Here is a 21,905-nt window from a genome sequence, read left to right as displayed (position 1 = left end):
CTTCCAATTATTATCTGCTAAAATGTTTTTGTGCAACTTAAATTTTAAAACTTGGAAACACAAAATGTTGTAGATGGGTTGAACATCTCAAGGTGATGCTGTCAATCAAGTTTGCGTTTACCCAATTATCTTAAAGACTAAATTCTTTCATCACTTTAATCTCTTCAGTTGTAGACATTTTATTACGCAGTATGAATTATAGTGTGAGAGTGCCTTTCTCTCTCTCTCCCCCAGGTGCAGGTGACTACATTACAAAGTAGGAGCACCAAAACGAATTCTATATGAAAGAGCCTGCAATGGAACAGTATTGACATTGGGAGCTATCTGAACACTTAGTAGTAGTAGTTATATTCTAAATGTTATGACAGAAAATTGTGTCCTCTTACATTTAATCTTTAATGCATGTTAGTTCCCTCACCAGCAAGAAACAATTTCCACAACACTAAACACAGTCTAAATAATGTAGAATAAAAAGGTGTTCATACCTTTCTTACAGTTTGTTTCAGTCTCCATTAGGCATACAAACAATTACACATACAAAGGTTTAAAAGTCCAAATGAAAATATTTATTGCAAAAATTATCCTAATCAATTCCAAAATCAAAGTAGACTTTTACCCTATGAAAAAATGTATAATGATCACTTTTGCTAAACAATACACGGCTGTGGAAAATTACGAGTAACTGCACAAGGGAGGGACCAAACACACCTGTTTCAGAATTAAAGACTACTTTAGACAAAGTCTGTTTCATAAATGTGTATAGACTACATTCGATAATATTCAACCTATTGGTCTATGTTTTAGATCTATCACAGTAATTGCAAGGCAGGCATAGGGCTATAGGCAGTTTGAAAAACATGATTTTTCAAGGTTTACAAATTTATTAATTAAAATGAATGCCCATTTAACGTCTTCACACAAAATCCTTCACACATCATCAACCGGAGGGTGAGACAGCTTCACTTTTAGCAGAAGCTCTGGATCTGCCACGGCTCAGACTCGGACCCAAAAGCAAACTGCACAAGGTGGGCAGGTTCAGGGAGTTTATTTACAACAAAAGATGCAGATAATCGGGGCTGGCAGGGCTGAGAGTGGCAGAATGAGCTCAGAGAGTGGCGTTAGGTTGAGAAGCTTACTGGCAGACCTATTCCATGTCTGTCAGAGAATATTCAAGTTTTTTACTTGTAGATTAATCTTGGAAATTTAGTTTTTTCTCGGATTATTACCCCTCTACGCTGGCTCTATTTTTTGTTGGTACAATGGACCTTATGTGCAGTTGTACCTTTACATTTTAATCATATTACAAATAAAATAATCCATAACATAATAAATAGATAATTAAAGCTGCAAGCAGTGTTGGGCGGGCCCTCGCACTTGTAGCGCGTCCGGGTGTGAGCCGGCCGAGTTGCACATTCTGGAGCTCTGCCAGTACGGCTGTGAATTTGCTGCACGGTTCCGATGCCACATGAAGGTGCTATATGTCACTTCCTGTGTCCCCTATGTGGAGCTACATAGCACTTGCCGCTATGAATATAAATCGGTATTGGTGTGTAGATGTCTGCGGGGTGGGAGAGTTATCAAGCGCGTAAAGTTTGGTGCAGATGTGAGCATCAAAATGGCCGACTTCCTGTTGGTTTTAGGGCATTGCTCCATGAGGCTTTTTTGTGCGTCTGGACAAGATACACGTACCACAGAAAATTCGTGCACGTAGGTGAAACATGCGGCGGGAGCTGCTTCGTTAAAAGTCACTTCCTGTTGCCAGCAGGTGGCGCTATGACTGTGGGTGAATGTCGGCATGTACATGTGTTCAGGGCAGGACTCTCATCCTACGTGTACAGTTTGGTCCAGATGTGAGCATGTACACTGAAGTTACGACAACTTCCTGTGTCATGGCGAAGACTTGATCTTTGACGCCACGCCACGGACACGCCCATTGACGAAAATTCACAGATAGCACAATTTTTCATCTTCAATGCCTTTAGAAGGCACAGCAGAAATTTGAGGTCGGTCGGACTAAATCCCTATGAGGAGTTCGTTAAAGTACGAAGTGTGTAAATCATCCAAAATTTGACGTAAAATTCAAAATGGCCGACTTCCTGTTGGTTTTAGGGCATTGCTCCAAGAGGCTTTTTTGTGCATCTGGACAAGATACACGTACCACAGAAAATTCGTGCACGTAGGTGAAACGTGCGGCGGGGGCTGCTTCGTTAAAAGTCACTTCCTGTTGCCAACAGGTGGCGCTATGACTGTGGGTAAATGTCGGCATGTACATGTGTTCAGGGTGGGACTCTCATCTTACATGTACAGTTTGGTCCAGATGTGAGCATATACACTGAAGTTACGACAACTTCCTGTGTCATGGCGAAGACTTGATCTTTGACGCCACGCCACGGACACACCCATTGACGAAAACTTGCAAATAGCACAACTTTTCATCTTCAATGCCTTTAGAAGGCACAGCAGAAATTTGAAGTCGGTCGGATTAAATCCCTAGGAGGAGTTCGTTAAAGTACGAAGTGTGTAAATCATCCAAAATTTGACGTAAAATTCAAAATGGCCGACTTCCTGTTGGGTTTAGGCTATGGCTCCAAGAGACTTTTTTGTGCGTCTGGACAAGATACACGTACCACAGAAAATCCGTGCACGTAGGTGAAACGTGCGGCGGGGGCTGCTTCGTTAAAAGTCACTTTCTGTTGCCAGCAGGTGGCGCTATGACTGTGGGTGAATGTCAGCATGTACATGTGTTCAGGGCGGGACTCTCATCCTACATGTACAGTTTGGTCCAGATGTGAGCATGTACACTGAAGTTACAACAACTTCCTGTTTCATTGCGAATCATCGACGCCACGGACACGCCCATTGACGAAAACTCGCAAATAGCACAACTTTTCATCGTCAATGCCTTTAGAAGGCACAGCAGAAATTTGACGTCGATCCGACTAAATCCCTAGGAGGAGTTCGTTAAAGTACGAAGTATGTAAATCATCCAAAAATGGCCATAAAATTCAAAATGGCCGACTTCCTGTTGACTTTAGGCTATGGGTTCTTGAGGCTTTTTTGTGCGTCTTGATACGATACATGTCCCCAGAAAATTTCGTACATGTAGGTTGAACGTGAACGAGGGGCTAATCATTTCCAATTTTCTAGGTGGCGCTAGCGAGTCATTTTGCCACGCCCATGTGCGAAACTTGTAGAATACGAAATTTTTCACCGGTTCTGACATGTTTGCAAATTTTGGTGAGTTTTCGAGTATGTTTAGGCCATGTCATTTGGGCCTACTTTGCAGAAAAAAAAAAAAAAATATATATATAATCCGAGCAAATTCAATAGGGACCTCGCACGGTCGTGCTCGGGCCCTAATAAAAATCTGAGCAAATTCAATAGGAACCTCGCACGGTCGTGCTCGGGCCCTAAAAATATATATATAATCTTAGCAAATTCAATAGGGACCTCGCACAGTCATGCTCGGGCCCTAATAATCTTCGCAAATTCAATAGGGACCTCACACGGTCATGCTCGGGCCCTAAAAATATATATATAATCTTAGCAAATTCAATAGGGACCTTACACGGTCGTGCTCGGGCCCTAAATATAATCTTATCAAATTCAATAGGGACCTCACACGGTCGTGCTCGGGCCCTAAATATAATCTTATCAAATTCAATAGGGACCTCACACGGTCGTGCTCGGGCCCTAAAAAAAAATAATCTTAGCAAATTCAATAGGGACCTCACACAGTCGTGCTCGGGCCCTAAAAAAAAATAATCTTAATAGGGACCTCGCACGGTCGTGCTTGGGCCCTAATAATCTTTACAAATTCAATAGGGACCTCGCACGGTCGTGCTCGGGCCCTAAATAATCTTTACAAATTCAATAGGGACCTCGCACGCTCTTGCTCGGGCCCTAACGAGAACGATTACAATAGGGTTCCCAGCTCTGCTGGATCTGTGAACCGCGATGCCTTGCAATCTCGGTTCCCAGCCCCACTTGGGCTTGGACCCCTAACAAAAACCTTAGCGAAAACAATAGGGTTCCCAGCCACTTCGCTTTACTGGGAAACGCGATGCCTTGCATTCGTCAATGGGATTTTTTTTACGCCTTTAATCTGCAATAACAGCGCCACCTATGGGCACATGAGAGACAACTTTGGTCCATGGAGTCAGGGGACCATGCTGAACAATTCGGCTGTGGTTTCATGTCAATGTAACTTGTGGTTATACAGGAAGAATTTTTTCGAATTAAATAGCGCCACCTAGGGGCGAGTTGCACAAGATTTTTCACCCTAAATGAAACAGTTAGCTTCGTGATTTGAACCTTAACTGAAACAGACAAACATATAAGGGTTCTACTGCGTCGCAGTTTGAACACTACTAATCCCTTCAGTTTCAATAGGGATCTTGCACGTTTCATGCTCGAGCCCTAACTAAATACACCTTGGATTCTATTTCTGTGCCTCTTTGAATTAAGAAAAATTTCTCAAAGTACTGGACTGTCGCTTTAAAACCTTCACAAATAGTAACTTTGGCCTGGATACACGTTCTGATTATAATGCACTGTCCTGCCTTCCTTCTCTTTTCCCCTTCCACCCTCGTGTGTGAGCAGTACAGGGTGTAATACGGACCAACAGCTGCCAGTCAGACAGCAGTGGTTTTCTAGAGGAGCCCTTCATACCTACCCTCTCTCAGCAGGCTTCACCAGGACCTGATCACATTAAGGTCACATCCCTTACTAATGCATATTCACTTTGAGTCTAGACTAAAACTGACTGTATTGTTTGTCTGGTTGCAGGCTCTGTCAGTCCTGTCAGGAGGGAGCAACGACAGCCAGATCAGTGATAGGCCAGGTTGGCCTTCTTCCTCTCCTACCTCACCATCTCTCCTGCTCTCCTCATCTTTGGCCTCTTCTAGTGTTGACAATTCTCTCATCTCCTCACCCTATCCTACACCAGATCATTCATTAGTCTTTGACCCTTCCCCATCTCCTGTCTTGTTGTGTCTCCCAAAATCTGATGTGCAAAATTCAGAGATAGAGACACCACCAGATCAGGATCACTCTCCACCTGCTTCACCAGAGTTACAGAATGCATCTAACTCCCAATCTCCAACTCCCACTTCTCCTTGCTTCCCTACATCTCCCCCCATGCAACCTGCCTCAGTGATTAGAGGGTCAGAGGAGATTCAAACTGGGGACCCCCACCCCTCTACTTTTTCTCATGACTCTAAAAGCACAGCATGCTCTACCTTTTCAAGTGTCCCTCTTCCTGCCTCATCTCCTTTTCCCTCTCCAACTCCAGATTGGGACTGTCCACTGTCTGCCTCTATTGCTATGTCTTTTACACAGTCTGACTCCTCCTCTAGGATTCCAGGAAAAACACAAGTCCTCTCTTCTTCTGGTGGATTATCATCTCTGCTTCTGTCCTCCTATTTTTCTCCCTCTGCCCCTCCTGATTTTCATCATCCATCCTCTTTAGCATCTAAAGACTATCCACTAATTGAATCCCTCTTACAGAGTCTAGAAAATAATTTTAAAGATTCTCTTTTCTCAGACTCGGTTGGACTTGGCATCCCCTATTCACCTACCGGTAAACAAAAGAAAGAGGAAGAACACACCTCCTCTCTCTCCTTTCATTCAGACAAGGACAGTCCCCCAGTTCCATCCTCTTTCATTTTGCACTGCTCTAAATTTGACAAAGGTTGTCCCACACTACCGTGCATTTCTCCTGACGGTTCCATTCCATTTTGTCAATCTACCTTGTCATCACAACCTCATGGTCCAGATTGTTTTATAGAGACGGCTTTTGGAAGGATTTCAGACCTGACAGGGCAGTCCATCTCCCTACAGGACAGACCATGTTCTCAAGATGATAACACAGACCCTGCTCCAGCCTCTCCTGTTCAAGATGTTGTTCATGTTAAGATGGGTCACCTCGCTTTGGACTTAGAGGATACCCTTCAGAAGAATGGAAATGGAGAGGTAGAGGTAGAGGGTGAGAGACATACTGACACTGTGCAGACTCGAGAGGTTGATGTTTACATCTCAGATACAGAGAGTTCTGCCGGTCTGTCAGAATGCACTAAATTAGTCTCTGAGGAAGTCTGTAACCAAACAGATATAAAAACACAGGTCCCCTCCTGTAGTTTGCATGATGAACTTTCAGCTGAAACCAAACCAGAAGAGTTTAGAAAAGTCTTTCAAATGGAAATGGATGGCACAGGAAGTGGATCATCAAGAAGTGTTTTACTTTTACATGATAAAGTTCCAAAGGATCTAATCGAGATTGAGAGCTTAGATATGGTATTTCAAACCTCAGTGGATGGCTCAGAAGCTGAAAATGGAGATGTGGATGCCTTTTTTGAGCAGCTTGATACTGAAGGGAGAGCCTACTGGGCAGAACCTATTCAGGTTTCCAATCCAACCCATGTGCTTGAAGAGTCTGGCAGCTTTGAATCCTCAGATGGATCTTCTGAGAATTCTCTGTTGCCTAGAGGCCAAGGTGATTCATTTTCATCCACAGGTAGAGCTATGTCTTTAGTTTGGTCATCCTCAACAATAATTGACAATGACCAAACCTTAAGTAATGCAACTGCATCATCAGGCACACCTTCCTCCCCATTCCCATCCTCGTCCACAACCCCAGACCTCAAGCCATCAAGCTGTTCTGTTTCTGTCCAGATGCCCTCAGCTCTATCTTCTCATATTGTCCACAGAAAGGATGTTCCCTACATGACTGACTCAAAATGTACCCTTCTCCCTAGTGTTCTCCCTTTGGACACATCCACCCCTTTCCGTGCAGTCCAGTCATGGACAGACCGGCAGATACAACGAAACACTCTCACCAAAAAGTTATCACATGGGGCTCTGCATATTGTCCCAAACGAAGTCACTGTATCCACAAGTGAATCCTCAGAAGCCACACAAACCCCTACACTGATCTTTGCTTCGTCTTCATCTTGCCCTCTGCTGTCTAATGACTGGCAGTCACATGACTGTCTCCCTGGGATGGTTAGACAGTTCTGTACTGTGTCTGTGGATAAAGGGCATGGGCCTGAAGAGGAAGAAGAGGTGGACAGGAATGGGAATGAAGATGAGGAGAAGCTTTGGGAGGGTAATCAGACAGCCAACAAGGCATGCTGCCGCTCCTGTTACCATCAGTGCACCTGGTGTAATCAGAAGAGTTACATCAAGCAACACACTGTGGGAAACAGTCCTGTGAGTACTGAGTAGCCTACTACTCTGTGTCCTAATTTGACTTTACGTATTCAGTCTACCATACTCACATGAATAGCTTCTCAGTGTGTCATCTGGTTCAGTCACAGTTCTGACAATGTTTTAGAATTCGAGTCACATTATAGTTTAGAATTGTTTGCTGACATTTTTCGTGTTTTACAGCATGAATACATATTTGCAGCTCAGTTAGATGTGGAAATAGATGCTGTTTGACTGTATTTGGATATGACAACCTTTTGCTTCTAAATTTATCTCTGGTCCGTCTCTTTAAACTGAGCCCACAGGACAGCTGCTGTCCTCAATTGTATTTTTGTCTACTTTGTGAAGGATGTTGTGATGATAAAATAATGATTTATCTGAAGCACTGCATTTAAGCTCCTTGTAGCCTCCCAGCTTAACTGTGCGTAAAAGATCTTACCAGCAGTGACAAATATGGGGTCTCAAAACCGAAGCCACTATGTATCTATAGTTATTAATGCATGTGGAAAAGTTGAAAAGTGAGGAACAGCAGAAAAATCCTTCTGACGATGAATAGACGTCTGGATGGCAGGTGTTACAGCTGCCAGCATAACGGTGCTAACAGTTATAGGTTAGTTGTGCAAACAATGAATAGCCTATAGTTTAAACTATGCAGTTCTGCTCCTCCATATGCAAAATATTCATATTATCATTAAACTAATACAAAATGGGGTTTGGAACAGCACACAAGGTCCATTATAGCTATATCTTGTGTCTGTCCAAAGATTGAAACTATTAAAGGTGGGTCTGCGGTTCTGGAGAAATATTCTTGATATTTGAACCCCCCCCTCCCCCAAATTCATTGACACGCATTGCCATGGTAATGACACTAACAACTCGGCAATATGGCAGAATCCAGGGCATCTTCTGCGCGAGGGTCACTTAGCCTTGATAAGGGGAAGCAATTCCTATGTGTCCTATGTTTTTTGAAGTAGCTACTGTAGCAAGTGTGGCAATAATCCTGTATTTGAATAGGTCAAGTCAAATACTTATATAAGCCTAGCTTAGCATATGTATCGATTGATATTATTACTAGTAACTTCTCCAGTAACAGTAATACTCAGCAGTCTCTGATACACACCGTGGCAAGTAAAATATTTCTACACCAAATAGGTATGGTAATATGTTGGATGTTATTTATGTTTCATTACTCTCGTGGTGTAGCTCCGTTCCTCGTGGGCTAGAGGGGGAGTTGCAGAGGAAGAGGCAGTAGGAAACAGAGGAAGAGGCAGAGGTTGGAGGGAAACTGGTTCCAGCAGCCTAGAACCTGGCAATAACCAATGCCCTCTGTGGCTGACTGACAGGAATAAGGGCTAGACACCTTTTTTGTTTTCCATTTACAGAGCCAGGGCTGAGTACAAGCACCAGATAATTTTTCAGAACGGACAGTTTGTGAGGAGATATTCACTGAATTTGACAACAGTGTATTGAATTAGAATCCCTGAGCCCACCTTTAATGAAGGTAAGCCATTGAAACAGTGTATGTGCCTCTGTATTGTATGTGAATTCCCTGTAAAGATGCTTTAACTGTCTGTGGTTTTAATATGGAACAATTTGGGTCCGGAGAACTATTGAGAAGCCTTTCCCAACCTGACTAAGATTAACACAATAGGGCTTTTATTTTGTAATTTGTGTGTGTGTGTGTGTGTGTGTGTGTGTGTGTGTGTGTGTGTGTGAGAGTGTGTGTTTCTGCGTGGGTGTTTGTGTTGTTTGTGTGTGTACGTTTGTGTTTGTGTGTGCGCTTGTGTCTGTGCATGTGTCTGTTTGTGTCTCTCTGTGTGTGTTTGTGTGTCTGTCAATCAAACTGACCTGATTACATCATCACAATCAGCTGAGTGCCTACATTCTAAAGAAGTGTTATTATTATTATTAGTAGCAGTAGTAGTAGTAGTGGTAGTAGTACCTAGTAGTAGTAGTAGTAGAAGTATTAGTAGTAGTACTAGTGAGTAAAGTTGTAATGGTGGTAGTAGTATAAGAAGGGTTATTAGTCGTAGGAGTATTAGCAGTTGTAGTAACTACTGCATTACTAATAGTACTAATAGTAGAAATAGTACAAGGTAGTAGTGATAGTAGTACCAGGTAGTAGTAGTAGTGGTGGTAGTAGTAGTAGTAGTAGTAGTAGTAGTAGTAGTACTAGTGAGTGCAGTTGTATTGGTGGTAGTAGTACAAGAAGTATGATTAGTCGTAGGAGTATTAGCAGTTTTAGTAACTACTGCATTACTAATAGTACTAATAGTAGTAGTAGTACCAGGTAGTAGTAGTAGTGGTAGTAGTAGTACCGGGTGGTAGTAGTAGTAGTAGTAGTAGTAGTATTGGTAGGAGTAGTACCCGGTAGTAGTAGTAGTAGTGATAGAAGTAGTAGTAGTAATAGTACTAGTGAGTGCAGTAGTGGTTTGCAGTAGAAGTACAAGAAGTATTATTAGTGGTAGGAGTATTAGCAGCTGTTGTAGTAACTACTGCATTACTAACATTACTAATACTAGTAATGGTAGTAGTAGTACCAGGTAGTAATAGTATTGGTAGTAGAGATGAAGACTGTGGTACTAGTTAGTAGTAGTATTTGTAGTAAAAGAAGTAGTAGTACGAGTAGCAGTATAGACTGTGGTACAAATAGTGGTACTGGTACTACATAGTCGTAACTAGCAGCATTACTACCACTAGTAGTACAATTATAAGCAGTAGTCTCTGTGCAGTACAGTGAAGTTCATTCAGAAAATAGCTCAATGACTGTCCACCAATCAGAACACAAGACACACAAGTATGCAGACAGAGTAGTCTTTCAAAGTGGAGCCCGCTTGAAGAAGATTTGAAGATTTCTCCATTCATTTCCAATGTAAAAGGATAGATTTTTTAAAGCCTATTATTAAAAAAATTATAAATATTAGAAAAAAGTTGTATACAAGCCCACATGTCCTTAAACAGCTGAACATTTTGGTAGTTGAACGGTTGTTGTAGCACAAAGTACGCAGGAGGAGTAGCGTGCCAATGAAACACACAGGAGGATGACAATGTTAATACTAGAAATGTTGCACTTCCTGTGGAAGGTGCGTGTGAATGCTGAAGCTTTAACGAACTTGCAAAAAACTGCGGGAAAATGCAAAAGAGCTTAATTCAAATACTTGAAGAAGCTGAAATGTACAAAAAACTTGCAAAATATTGTTGAAGAAGCTGAAATGCACTAACAATTGCAAAACACCGCAGAAAATGCAAAAAAAGCTTAATTCGAATGCATTAAGAAGCTGAAATGTCCAATAAAATTGCAAAAGATTACAGAAAATGCAAAACAGCTGAAATCAAATGCCTGAAAAGTTTTGAAGCTCAATTGCACTACAAGAACCTGGAAGCTGATCAGAGTTGAAATACATTGTTAAAAAGCTGAATGTTGTTACACAGTCAAAACTGCAAGTTGAAAAGAGTTTGTCAAAGGAAAAACATGGAAGATGGTATTACATAGCACAAGGTAATACATAGCTGAATCCTAGCACAAGGTAGTACATAGCTGAATCATCAATCAGTCAATCAAACTTTATTTCTAAAGCACATTTAAAAAACAACCAGGTTGACCAAAGTGCTGTACATTGACATGAAACAATAAATAGACAAAAATACAACACCAGACAAATAGAACATACAGTTCTCATGCCAGATTAAAAGCCAAGGAATAAAAATGTGTTTTAAGTCGTGATTTAAAAACCGGAAGGCTTTGGGCCAGTCTGACATGGAGAGGCAATTCATTCCACAGTCTCGGTGCCGCGACTGAGAAAGTTAGCTATTAAGTAATAGCTTAAAGATATCTCAACATTTTAAAGTTGAAATGACAAAAATAGCTTAAAGTATGCAGAAGTAGTAGGCTCTGAAAGCCTAAGGAGTTTAAAAAGGATTTGAATATTTCCCCATCCGCTCCCCATTATAAACTCAAAAAAAAGCCTGAAGAGTTCATCAAACTAAAACAGCTGTAGTGAAAAAAGTATAAAAGATATGATAAAGTTGAATACAACTTCAATAGCTTAAAGATTTTTTAACATTTTAAAGTTGAAATGAGAGAAATAGCGGAAAGTATGCAGAAGTAGTAGGCTTTGAAAGCTGAAGTAGCTGAAACACGATTCTCCATTGACTTACATTGTAAAAAAAACTGTTTAAAAAGCTTAATAGCTTAAAAAGTATAAAAGTTACAAAAATAGTTGAATATTTCCCATAATGTCCTTAAAGAGCTGAACATTATGATAGTTTAATGGTTTTTGTAGCACAAAGTATGCTGAAGTTATCAAAGGCCAAAAAACGTACGGAAGAATAATAATAAAGCTTTGGAGTAGCGTGCCGACGAAACACACAGGAGGATGACAATGTTAATACTAGAAATTTTGCACTTCCTGCGGAAGGTGCGTGTGAATGCTGAAGCTGGAACGAACTTGCAAAAAACTGCGGAAAAATGCTAAAGAGTTTAATTCAAATGCTCAAAGAAGCTGAAATGCTCAAACAATTGCAAAACACCGTAGAAAATGCAAAAAAAGCTTAATTCAAATGCACAAAGAAGCTGAAATGCACAAAAATATGGCAAAAGATTGCAGAAAATGCAGAAGCAATTAAATCAAATTTTTCACCGGTTCTGACATGTTTGCAAATTTTGGTGAGTTTTCGAGTATGTTTAGGCCATGTCATTTGAGCCTACTTTGCAGAAAAAAAAAGAGAAAAAAAAGAAAAATAATAATAATAATAATAATCTGAGCAAATTCAATAGGGACCTCGCACGGTCGTGCTCGGGCCCTAATAATCCGAGCAAATTCAATAGGGACCTCGCACGGTCGTGCTCGGGCCCTAATAAATAAATAAACAAATAAATAAACATCCAATTAAATACACAAAAAAATAAAGTAAATAAATAAATGTTGGTAGTAATTAAATTATACAAGGAGACATAAATGTATATATTTTAATTAGTGCCTTTACTTATTCACCTTTGTTTCAATTACCTTATTTATTTATTCTCCGTTATAATCTTCAACTTTATTTATTACTATTTTTTAAATGTATTTATTTATGTGTGTGTTTTAATATTTTTGTCTGTTTTATTCTTCCTTTGTATTTATTTACCTTATTTATTTTCTTTCTCTTTTATTTCTTCCTGTCCTTTTTAAATTTCTGTATGCATTTCTGCCTCATTATGCAAATGAGGAGGTGCTGTGTCTCAAGGGGTCATCTTCTCTGCTATTGGTGGACCAGTCAGACAGGAGAGCTCTAGGCCTACTCTGTCTGCAGACATCAACGATCTTGCCCCTCACACAGTCAGATGGCTTCCTTCAGTGCGCTGAGGTGTTTAACAACTCTGAAGACAATACTACCAGCCATGTCTTCCTTCTCTTTTCACGTAGACGCACCGACAGACAGTGCTTTCAGTTTGCTGCATGCATGGACACAGAACTGCGGTATAGGGAGAAGCACACGGTCAGCTGGCTGCAGCTAAATCTGGAGTGCACTCGTATTCAATTCTGTATGGTAAATTCAGTTTTAATGGAGCAGAGCGAGCTGACAGGCAGAGTTAGAGACTTTTTCTGTCCGTTTCTCTCTTTACAAAGACATTGCAGTCAGAGTCTTCTCTGAGATGCGAGCACGACATACAACACAATTTATCAAATTACACAACGGATATACAGTATGAAAATAAGATTGATTGGATTATACTCACAGGAAGTATAAAACCTGTTACATGCGTCTATTAAAAGTAAAGTAACACAAAATGTCAGGGAAATTACTTTACTTAGATTTAAGTACTGCAGTTGTACATTTGAAATACCTTCCTACCTTTCTGATAGGAAGCCTTCTTGAGGTGGTATAAAACATTTCTTTTCCACACATTTATTCTGATTTGAGTTGTGGACAACTATGACCACATGAATTAAAAAAATTAAACATTTCACTGCCCAAGTCAGCTATAACACAAGTCTTGTTCATCAGACTACATGCTGTACAGTATTTGTGGACAGATTTTGTCCCAGGATTTATTATGCATTTCTTCTTCTTCGTTGCATGATTTAGAATAATAAGGTGAGAAATGGGTCTGTTCTGAGTTCATCCTGCACTGCAGCAGCTAATAAAGTCCATTTAATCCCAAAATCGCTTTTCTTTTAGGCAGGCTGGAGCAGAAAACAACTCACCTTTCTCAAGTTGTACAGTAATGTCACATGTGTATGAAGGTGGATCAAACAAGCTAATCTTAAATGTCAAAGTAGAGAGGAGCCTAGTAGGCCTATTTATTTTCATTCATTACACAATATGAATAAGCTATGCAGACAGTTGTAAAGAAAGAACATCTTTTTCTTCTGTTCTCTACTTGTTATAGTTACACAGTATTAGGGGTGTGGGCTGTATTAAAAGTATCCACTGTTCTCCCATGCTCTAACACACAGTAACGATGAAATGTGTGCTGTTCTCACATTCTTCCTCTGTATGTACACATAAACAACAAGGCAGGGAAATATAAAAGGAATTTATTTTATTGTTTGGGTACATTATTGTTCATTGTACATGCTCACATCTGAAACAAACTTTACGTGCTTGATAACTGTCCCACCCCGCAGACATCTACACACCAATACCGATTTATATTCATAGCGGCAAGTGCTATGTAGCTCCACATAGGGGACACAGGAAGTGACATATAACACCTTCATGCGGCATCAGAACCGCATTGCAAATTCACAGCCGCACCGGCAGAGCTCGAGAATATGCAACTCGGCCGGCTCACACCCGGACGCGCTACAAGTGCGAGGGCCCGCCCAACGTTGCTTACAGCTTTAATATCCCTCTTAACTTTCTGTCTGTCTATCTTTTTTCTTTTGACTGACTCATTTCAACTTCCATTTATGTCAGTTTAACAACTTTCATCATTTAAACAACTTATTTTAGCTCTGTTCAACTTCCAAGTTCTTATTCAGTGAATTGCAACCCCATTGAGCTTCTTAATAGTTTAATTAAAGCCCCAAACAGTTAATGTATCTGAACAGGGAATTCAGGATGAGGCTGATTTTCCAAGATGACTAGGTGACAAGATATCAACAGCAAAGTAGGGATGGAACTAATGTTTCAAAATAAAAGCCCAAACACACAGGACCTTTCACTGCAGGATGTGACACCCGGCTTCTTGAGCCTTCTTGAACCTTAAAATGCTTAACATTTTTAATATATAATAGGCAGTATTAAACTTTTACATCCCATTCATACTTATAAGACCATTTGAAACTTTCCCATCTATGATTCAGCTATGTACTACCTTGAGCTAGGATTCAGCTATGTTCTGTTGTTCAATGATTGAGCTATGTAATACCATCTTCCATGTTTTTCCTTTGACAAACTCTTTTCAACTTGCTGTTTTGACTGTGTAACAACGTTCAGCTTTTTAACAATGTACTTAAACTCTGATCAGCTTCCAGGTTCTTAAGCATTTCAATGTAGTGCAATTGACCTTCAACACTTTTCAGGCATTTGATTTCAGCTGTTTTTTTGTACATTTCAGCTTTGTCTCATACAAGTTTTCTTTCGGCAGCGCAGAGCTTGGTTTCATGCAGTACCTAGCCGTACCAGGTGCCATAAATCACAACATGTCATGATCTCATTCTTGGCTTCAGTTCGCGATGATCTCAGCCCTGGCGTACGTGACTTACTGCATGTGCCTTGCTTCTAATGAGTGGGTTACGGTTGGCTAGGTTTTGCCTGTGCGGCCTGAGCAGCTTCTCTGCTCATGTAGGCTCATTAAAAAGCACACGTTAATGAATACACAGAGTATAGGAATAATGTATGATAAACACACAGAGTATAAGAATAAAATATGAGTTTAAACTCACTCCTTAAACACTCAGTAGGTATACACTCAGTAGTAAAACACTCAGTAGTTTAAACACTCAGTAGTACACACTCAGTAGTCAAACTTCACACTAAAAGAATACTCAGTAGTGAAACACTCAGTAGTTATAACATATTGCAAACCATTGATAAGGTGTATAAATATAGAAAAAGAACCTAACAATCAATCTAGGAATTAGGCATTATTCAACACCAATCAATCTAGGATTTAGGCCTTAACATATTTAGGCCTTAACATATTTAGGCCTTATTCAACACTTCCCTCCTTTGCGGCTGTGAGGCCGCACATTCAATCACCTATACTGTAATGCACAGATAAATGGGACCTACTGTCCCGTGATTACTGGTTCAACACGTAGATAGCACACTAATGAGCTGAATACGTGGATCCTCCAGCTTGACTTGTGTTGTGCAGCATTTTGGCAATATACTAAGTGAAGTAGTGCTTTTGAATCATGGGGTGTCACTGAAACTTAAGTTTCAAGGCCATGTTAGCATCGTGAGATGAAGTGTGGATTAGGTGACAATAAAAGTACCACCCATGATCTTTGGTTCAACACATGTCTGCATCCGGATCCAAACAGCACATTTGCAAAGTTAACACTTAGTGATAGGCATATAACAAACAAATATATAAAAAACTTCCAGTGATGAGACTAAAAATGTCCATCCCTAGAGGAACAGTTACTTCATCTGTTGCTGTTTCCAGTTGCTCACAGCGTTTCTCCAGTTGTTCACAGCGGGTTTGTAGGGTGTTACAACATTCTCTCAAGAGTTGAAGATCATGTTGCTTGGTGGGTGCTCTGCGAAGTTGTCCCTTCTGCTGACGGAGTCTCGCGGCTATGCGGCCCAAAGCTCGGCGTCTGTCTCTCCTACGGGCGGTGATTTGTGCAGGCTGCATTTCACTCAGGAGTTGGTTGAACTCTTGCAGGGGCATCTTACCCCAATAATCAGGATCCCCGTCAGTGGTGGCTTGGGAAATGTCCCCTGGAGTGGAATCTTCAGGTGCTTGTTGTGTGGTAGATGTAGAATCGTCAGGTGCTTGTTGTGTTGTAGATGTAGACTCATCAGGTGTGTGTTGTGTTGTAGATGTAGCAAGGGAATAGGCTAGAATTCGTTCACTTCGTCTAAGGGGTCGTATGTCCTCCGGGAAGTTGTGTTGCTCAGCGCGTGGTGTGTCGTCATCGCTTGGCTGTTGAGGAGAATGAACTGTGGGAGATTCCCATGGCAGTGGCATTGGAGCCTGTGGTCTTGGATCCGGCGTGGTTGGACTATATTGATGTATGGAGTCCGTAGAATATCCATCAGTGAAGCTCATGTCTGAGGTGTGTGGGGAGGCTGAGCGTGGACGTGCGTCAGTAGAGGTGTGAGGTCCTTGCTGCTCCGTGATCCCCATTGCAGCTTGTCCTGCTGCCAGGTCGGCTAGTGGTACCAAAGGATTGTATGGATCTGCAACTTGACTTGGCGCATCTTCCCCCTCTCTGTCCCGGCATCTAAATACCACGAGACGCTGTAGATTGGGTAGAGAACGTGGTAGTGCACACCAATCAGGGGGTGGAGTTTCTTGTGCGTCAAGGAGCTGAAGTGATCCCTCAGAGTTAATAAAGAGATTCTGATGTGTGCGCTGCTGTGCAAGCATCTCTCTGACATGATGACATGGTTGGGATGCCATGTCCCCTGGTTCATCAATGCGACGTGGAGGTACAACTTGATTCCAGTTAACCGGTGGGTTCGGTGGTTGTGAGCGTGGTGGAGCTGGCGCGGTCCACATCTGGCCTGGAGAGTGTGGCGTTGGTTGAGTGAGTAGTTGCCTTAGCATGGATCCTGGGGGTGGCTGCAGCCCAAACCCTCCTTGGGTCGGCATAACTGGCGGCCATGACCCTGACGTTGATGGCAGCGCACTGTTAGGTTCCATGGTAGACCATGTAATCTGATAATTGCTGAGCAATGGTGGCCTGGGTTGAGGTTGTGCCCCTAGCATATAATTCTGGCTTCTCCAGTACTCCCAACTTTCCTGACTCTGCCCTAACTGAGGGGAATAATTCGGTTGGTTGCCTGCTCCGGCATTTCCTTGTCCTTCAGCCATGTTTGTATCTATTAAAAGAATAACAGACAGTTAGTCCTCTATTGGCACAACGTTATGTTTTGGGCAGGCTCGGTACTTAGTAGTGGGTTTCTTTCCTGTGTGTAGGAGGCGTAGACATAAGTGTCGTCTATGCATTGACTCACATTTCTCTGACAATTGCCTGAAATGATCACTGCCCTGTCTTGTCAATGCTGGGTAGGTTGTAAACAAAGTTGTGGTACCTGCCTGAATGCTAATTACTTCCTTCTCTGTTGTGGTAACTAGGGGCATGCAATAGGTCTTATTTACTAGCTCATAGGTATATGACAGTTTTAGCTTGCTACATCTTATAACTAATCCTGTAGCTTCCTGATATACTCTTGTTGTCCATCTTTCACAACAAACAGCAGTTAAACAAAATCTGTAGGGTGGAGGCAACAAGGGGTAATCCTTAGATTGAACTGACCTGTGATAGTGTTGTAATTTTGTTTTGGAGTTTGCTAGTGTTACCGGTCCATATGGTAACATGTCTAAAAGGGGTTGTAGTTTTTCATTATATTGTTGGGCTTTCCCTCTGTTTCTTTTACCTGGTCTATTTCTACTTCGTTTTGTTTTTTGGTCTTCTGTCATTTTGATTCAATTTATTCCTGAATTTGCCAAATGTCCTGATCCATGATGATGTACTCATTCTCACTCAAAGATGGTTTAGATGGTGCGGATGGAATTGCCGGGTTTCCGAATGCTGATGAAACTTCCATCCCGACTTTTATGGGCCTCATCTCTATCCCTACATCCACATCATTATAGATGTGGAGCGGATACTGTCCTGTGACTAATGACATCATTCTGCCTATCATGATCCTGATCAAAGGGAATATACAGCACATGATCACCATAGCTATCAAAATCAATGAGCCAACTACCATTCCTATTGTTTGGAGAATTTTGATCCAGGACATGTTCTGAAACCACTCCCATATGGATGTCTGTTTCGTGTTCCAATTTGAGTGTTTAACCTGTTCATCCCTCATTTGTTTTAGTGATTCTAAAAGCTTAGTAAGATTCCCTTCTTGCCCTGTGTTCATGGATATTACTGTGCAGCACTCATCTCCGAAGTATTTACATACACCCTGTTCCTCTGCTAACATCATGTCTAGTACAAACCTGTTCTGTATCGCCATCAGTGATGTAGTATGTAGTTGCTCGCAGACAGTTTCTATGGCCGAGATTGTCCAATTCACGTATCTTTGATGATTCCACCAAAGATAGGATATCCAACGACTGTTTCGCGCTATGTATTGTGCATTTATGGCTTGGCCAAGTAGGGGAATTGACCCTGCTATTTGTCCCGATATAATCCAATCTTCTCCTATTGCTCGATGGTCGGACGGCACACCGCGTGGTTCCTGATTCCAAGCTACATACACCTTGTCTTCTTTTTCAAGCTTCAAGCTCCTAGCTATACGTTTTGATTCTGCTATGTTTTCTTGACTGAGCACTGTTATCTGTCCTGTTACCATGACTGGCGCACATATCCCAGTCCAATGTGGTGGCAACTCTACTTTCAAGCGATCGCTGTCATCACATAACCAGAAAATGTCTGCCATAGCATACATGCCTCCACCTAGGAACGGTATGGGGATGTCGGCATCACTCTGATTTCGCTGAACTCTAAATGGAGCGTAATCTGCCACCACCTGTTGGCATTGAAACTTAGCTTTAGCAGTTGTATCGCATTTATCGTGTGCAAGTACTGTTCTGCCATTCTCTACCTTTCGCTTGCGGTGACATTGTACTTTGGCTTCTGGTCCATTAACCATCATCGTCTTAGTATCTACTATGCAAAATGGGAATACTGTGCTTTCATTTCTAACGGCCGTCTGTGGTACCCAATGTTCCAATAAAGGGTCCATGTAGGATGGACAATTAGTTCTATTCTGTGACCATCCGTCAAGTTTCTTTGCCATCATTCTTAGCATGCAATAAGCAAAACAATCATTGCGGTGTTGGCACGCGTCAAAACTTATGGGCAATATTTGAGGGACTCTCCTGCCATTGTAACAGGCTATGCAGTGAGCTAACCTGCTGAGCAGAATATTGTAGCCATTGACGAAACATGTTTTCTCCCTGTATCACGGGTTTTACCCTTGGTTTGGTTCTAGTCTGTTGTATACTGGGCTTGGTTTTCTGTAATACCCTGGGTTGTCATCTGTTATGGCTAGGCCTCAACGTTGCTTTTGGCTGATCATCTGCCAGTCCCCTTCGTTGTTGGCGTGGCAGGGACTTAATCAGCTTTCGGGCTAGTTGCCTATCTACAGTTGTTCCTGTCACTTCATCTGTACACCTGTTAGAACTACAGCTTGCCGTTATTGCCACCACTCCTTCAGCTTCGCATTGTTCATCAGCTGGCTGGTTTTCTAATATGTGACCTCTTGGTCCTTGAGTCAGAATCTTTTTTAGCGTGGTTGTTCTTACATAAGTCAAATTTAGTTTGTCACTTTTTGGCCATTTACCTTCCTGTACTGCTACTGTTGCTACTGCTAGTGCACATTCAATCATCTGTCCCTGTCTCGGGGGACCGTTCTCTTTCTGAGGAATCATATCTGGAATCTGACATTCTAGTAGTACTAGGACTGCTGTCACTGCTATCCACATCACCAGCTGCTTGTCTTGGAGTTTCTGTCTGTCCCTCTTCTGGGTCTGTTTCTTAAGGCTCTGTTTCTGTTCTTGCATAGGGACTGTCTCGCTCTGAACCTGATTCTCCTTCTGATCCTGTTTCATGTCCTGCTTCTGGGCCGCTTTCTGTCGGACTTGCGTATGTACCCGAACCTGTACATGACCTTGGGGTTGCTCTTGTACTGGAACCTGAATCTGACCCTGGTCCTGACTCTGTGATTGGGCTTGGTGTTGGTCTTGGGATTGTGTCTGCGTAGGGACTTGGTAGTGAGCTTGGCTGGGTTTCTGCAGTTCCTTGTTCTGCTCTATCTCCTTCTGAACTTGAGTCACCTGATTCTTCTGATTCATCGATATCTCTATCTGATCCTGACTGTCCTGCTGAATCAAGGGGTGTACTATCTGCATCTGTGACATCTTCTCTTGGAGGTAAGGATCCACTACCTGTTGCGCTGTCACTGTCGTCTAATGCTGGTCCGTCTGGCGGCCAGTCTGTCGGATCGTCTCTCCCCCTGCAGGGCGGGCTCACCGATCCTTTGTCTGTCTCCCTCTGGGCTCTGGGATCGTCTATCTCCCTGCGGGGCGGTGTCACCATCCCCATCGGATCCCGTGTGCCTTCCTCCTCTGACTGCCTCACTTGCTCCTTCTGGCTCATTTGCTCTGCAGCAGTGGTTTAGATGGAACCAAACGTTCTTACCTTCTACTTTTAAGGCTGATGGTGTAGCAAGGAAAACTTTCAATGGGCCTTCTCATCTGGGTTGGTTCCACTTTCTTTTGAACACCTTGACGTACACCCACTCACCAGGGCGTATTGTTTGTTGGCGCTCTGGTATGGCAGCATCTCTTTCCTCAGTGGCTCCTTTGACCTGTTGGAAGATAGTTCTGTGGATTCTAGTTAAATGCTGGATATAACTTGAAAACTCATTTTCTAACTGTTCAAGAGATGGCCCTTCATATGGACCTCTCAAGTATGGTACAGGCATTGGCCTCCCAGTGCACATTTCATGCGGTGTTAGATGCGTTATTCTGTTAGTTTGCGATCTCATTGCCATTAGTGCTAGCGGAAGAGCATCTATCCACTTTAGCTTACCTCTGCTGTCCTCTATTATCTTAGCTAGTTTTGCTTTCAAAGTTCCGTTAGCTCGTTCCACTGTCCCTTGTGATTGTGGATGATATACACACCCAAATCTTTGTTTAATGCCCAACATTTGGAGCATTGTCTTTATGACCTGTGCTACAAAGTGTGGACCGTTGTCTGAACTGATCTTGTCTGGTAAGCCGAATCGTGGAAAAACTTCCCTGCATAAGAACTTTGCCACTGACTTGTAGTCCGGGCTGGCGGTTGGTGTTGCTTCAATCCATCTACTGAATCTGTCAACCACTACTAGGATATACCTAATTCTGTTTACCCTCTCTGTCATGTCTACATAGTCTATTATGAGATGTCTAAACGGACCATCTGGCGCTGGAATGTGAGCCAGAGGGGCTGAGAATGACTTTCTTGTGTTAAAAAGAGCGCAACCCTGACATTCGTTCAATGTCCTATCTACAGTGGCTGCCAGATAAGGTGACCACCATACTGCCTGTATGCGCCTAAGTACCTGTCCCCTGGAACAATGGTCTGGTCCGTGAGCGTTCCTTATAGCAAAGCGTGTTAAACAAATAGGCAGCACAAAATGGCCATGTGGACCCCTCCATAATCCTTTCTGGGGTCCATCCTCAGTTACTTGTCTGGCCCCTTTCTTTAGCCACATGGACTTCTCATACACGTCAGCTGCTTCTTGTGCTGCAATGAGAGATGACAAATTTGTAAGTGGTTCACAATCCTCAACTGCTACCATTGGACCCATAACTTCTCCTACTGCGGCTCGTTTAGCAGCTTCATCTGCCTGGTTGTTACCTCGAGCTATCAGAGTGTCTGTTTTTTGATGTGCTGGACACTTTATAATTGCTACTGCGGTTGGTTCATGGATTGCTTCTAATAATGCAGAGACGGCTTCTCCATGTATTACCGGAGTTCCATCTGCTGCAGAACCCTCTGTTGTACATGTACATGACACACTCC

The 21,905-nt window shown here is 42.2% G+C and overlaps 1 protein-coding gene across 3 annotated transcripts in view; it reads left to right on the top strand.

Annotated features, from left to right (window-relative positions):
• Nucleotides 1–21,905, top strand: part of itprid1 (ITPR interacting domain containing 1) — a 96,777-nt gene that overhangs the window by 43,066 nt on the left and 31,806 nt on the right. For 2 of the 3 annotated variants that reach the window (XM_038722506.1, XM_038722496.1), the window contains exons 5-6: nucleotides 4,603–4,715; nucleotides 4,789–7,209. In XM_038722506.1, the coding sequence (XP_038578434.1) occupies nucleotides 4,603–4,715; nucleotides 4,789–7,209 (2,534 nt within the window). The remainder of the gene's footprint in view (nucleotides 1–4,602; nucleotides 4,716–4,788; nucleotides 7,210–21,905) is intronic. The other variant, XM_038722514.1, reaches the window with a different exon arrangement.

This window comes from Micropterus salmoides, unplaced genomic scaffold (genome assembly GCF_014851395.1).
Source record: "Micropterus salmoides isolate LMB-PRFRI ecotype aquatic unplaced genomic scaffold, ASM1485139v1 Ms_hic_scaffold_1, whole genome shotgun sequence".
Taxonomy (NCBI): Eukaryota; Metazoa; Chordata; class Actinopteri; order Centrarchiformes; family Centrarchidae; genus Micropterus; species Micropterus salmoides.
Note: the sequence above shows the minus strand (reverse complement) of the source record. Positions and strands in the feature narration are given on the sequence as shown.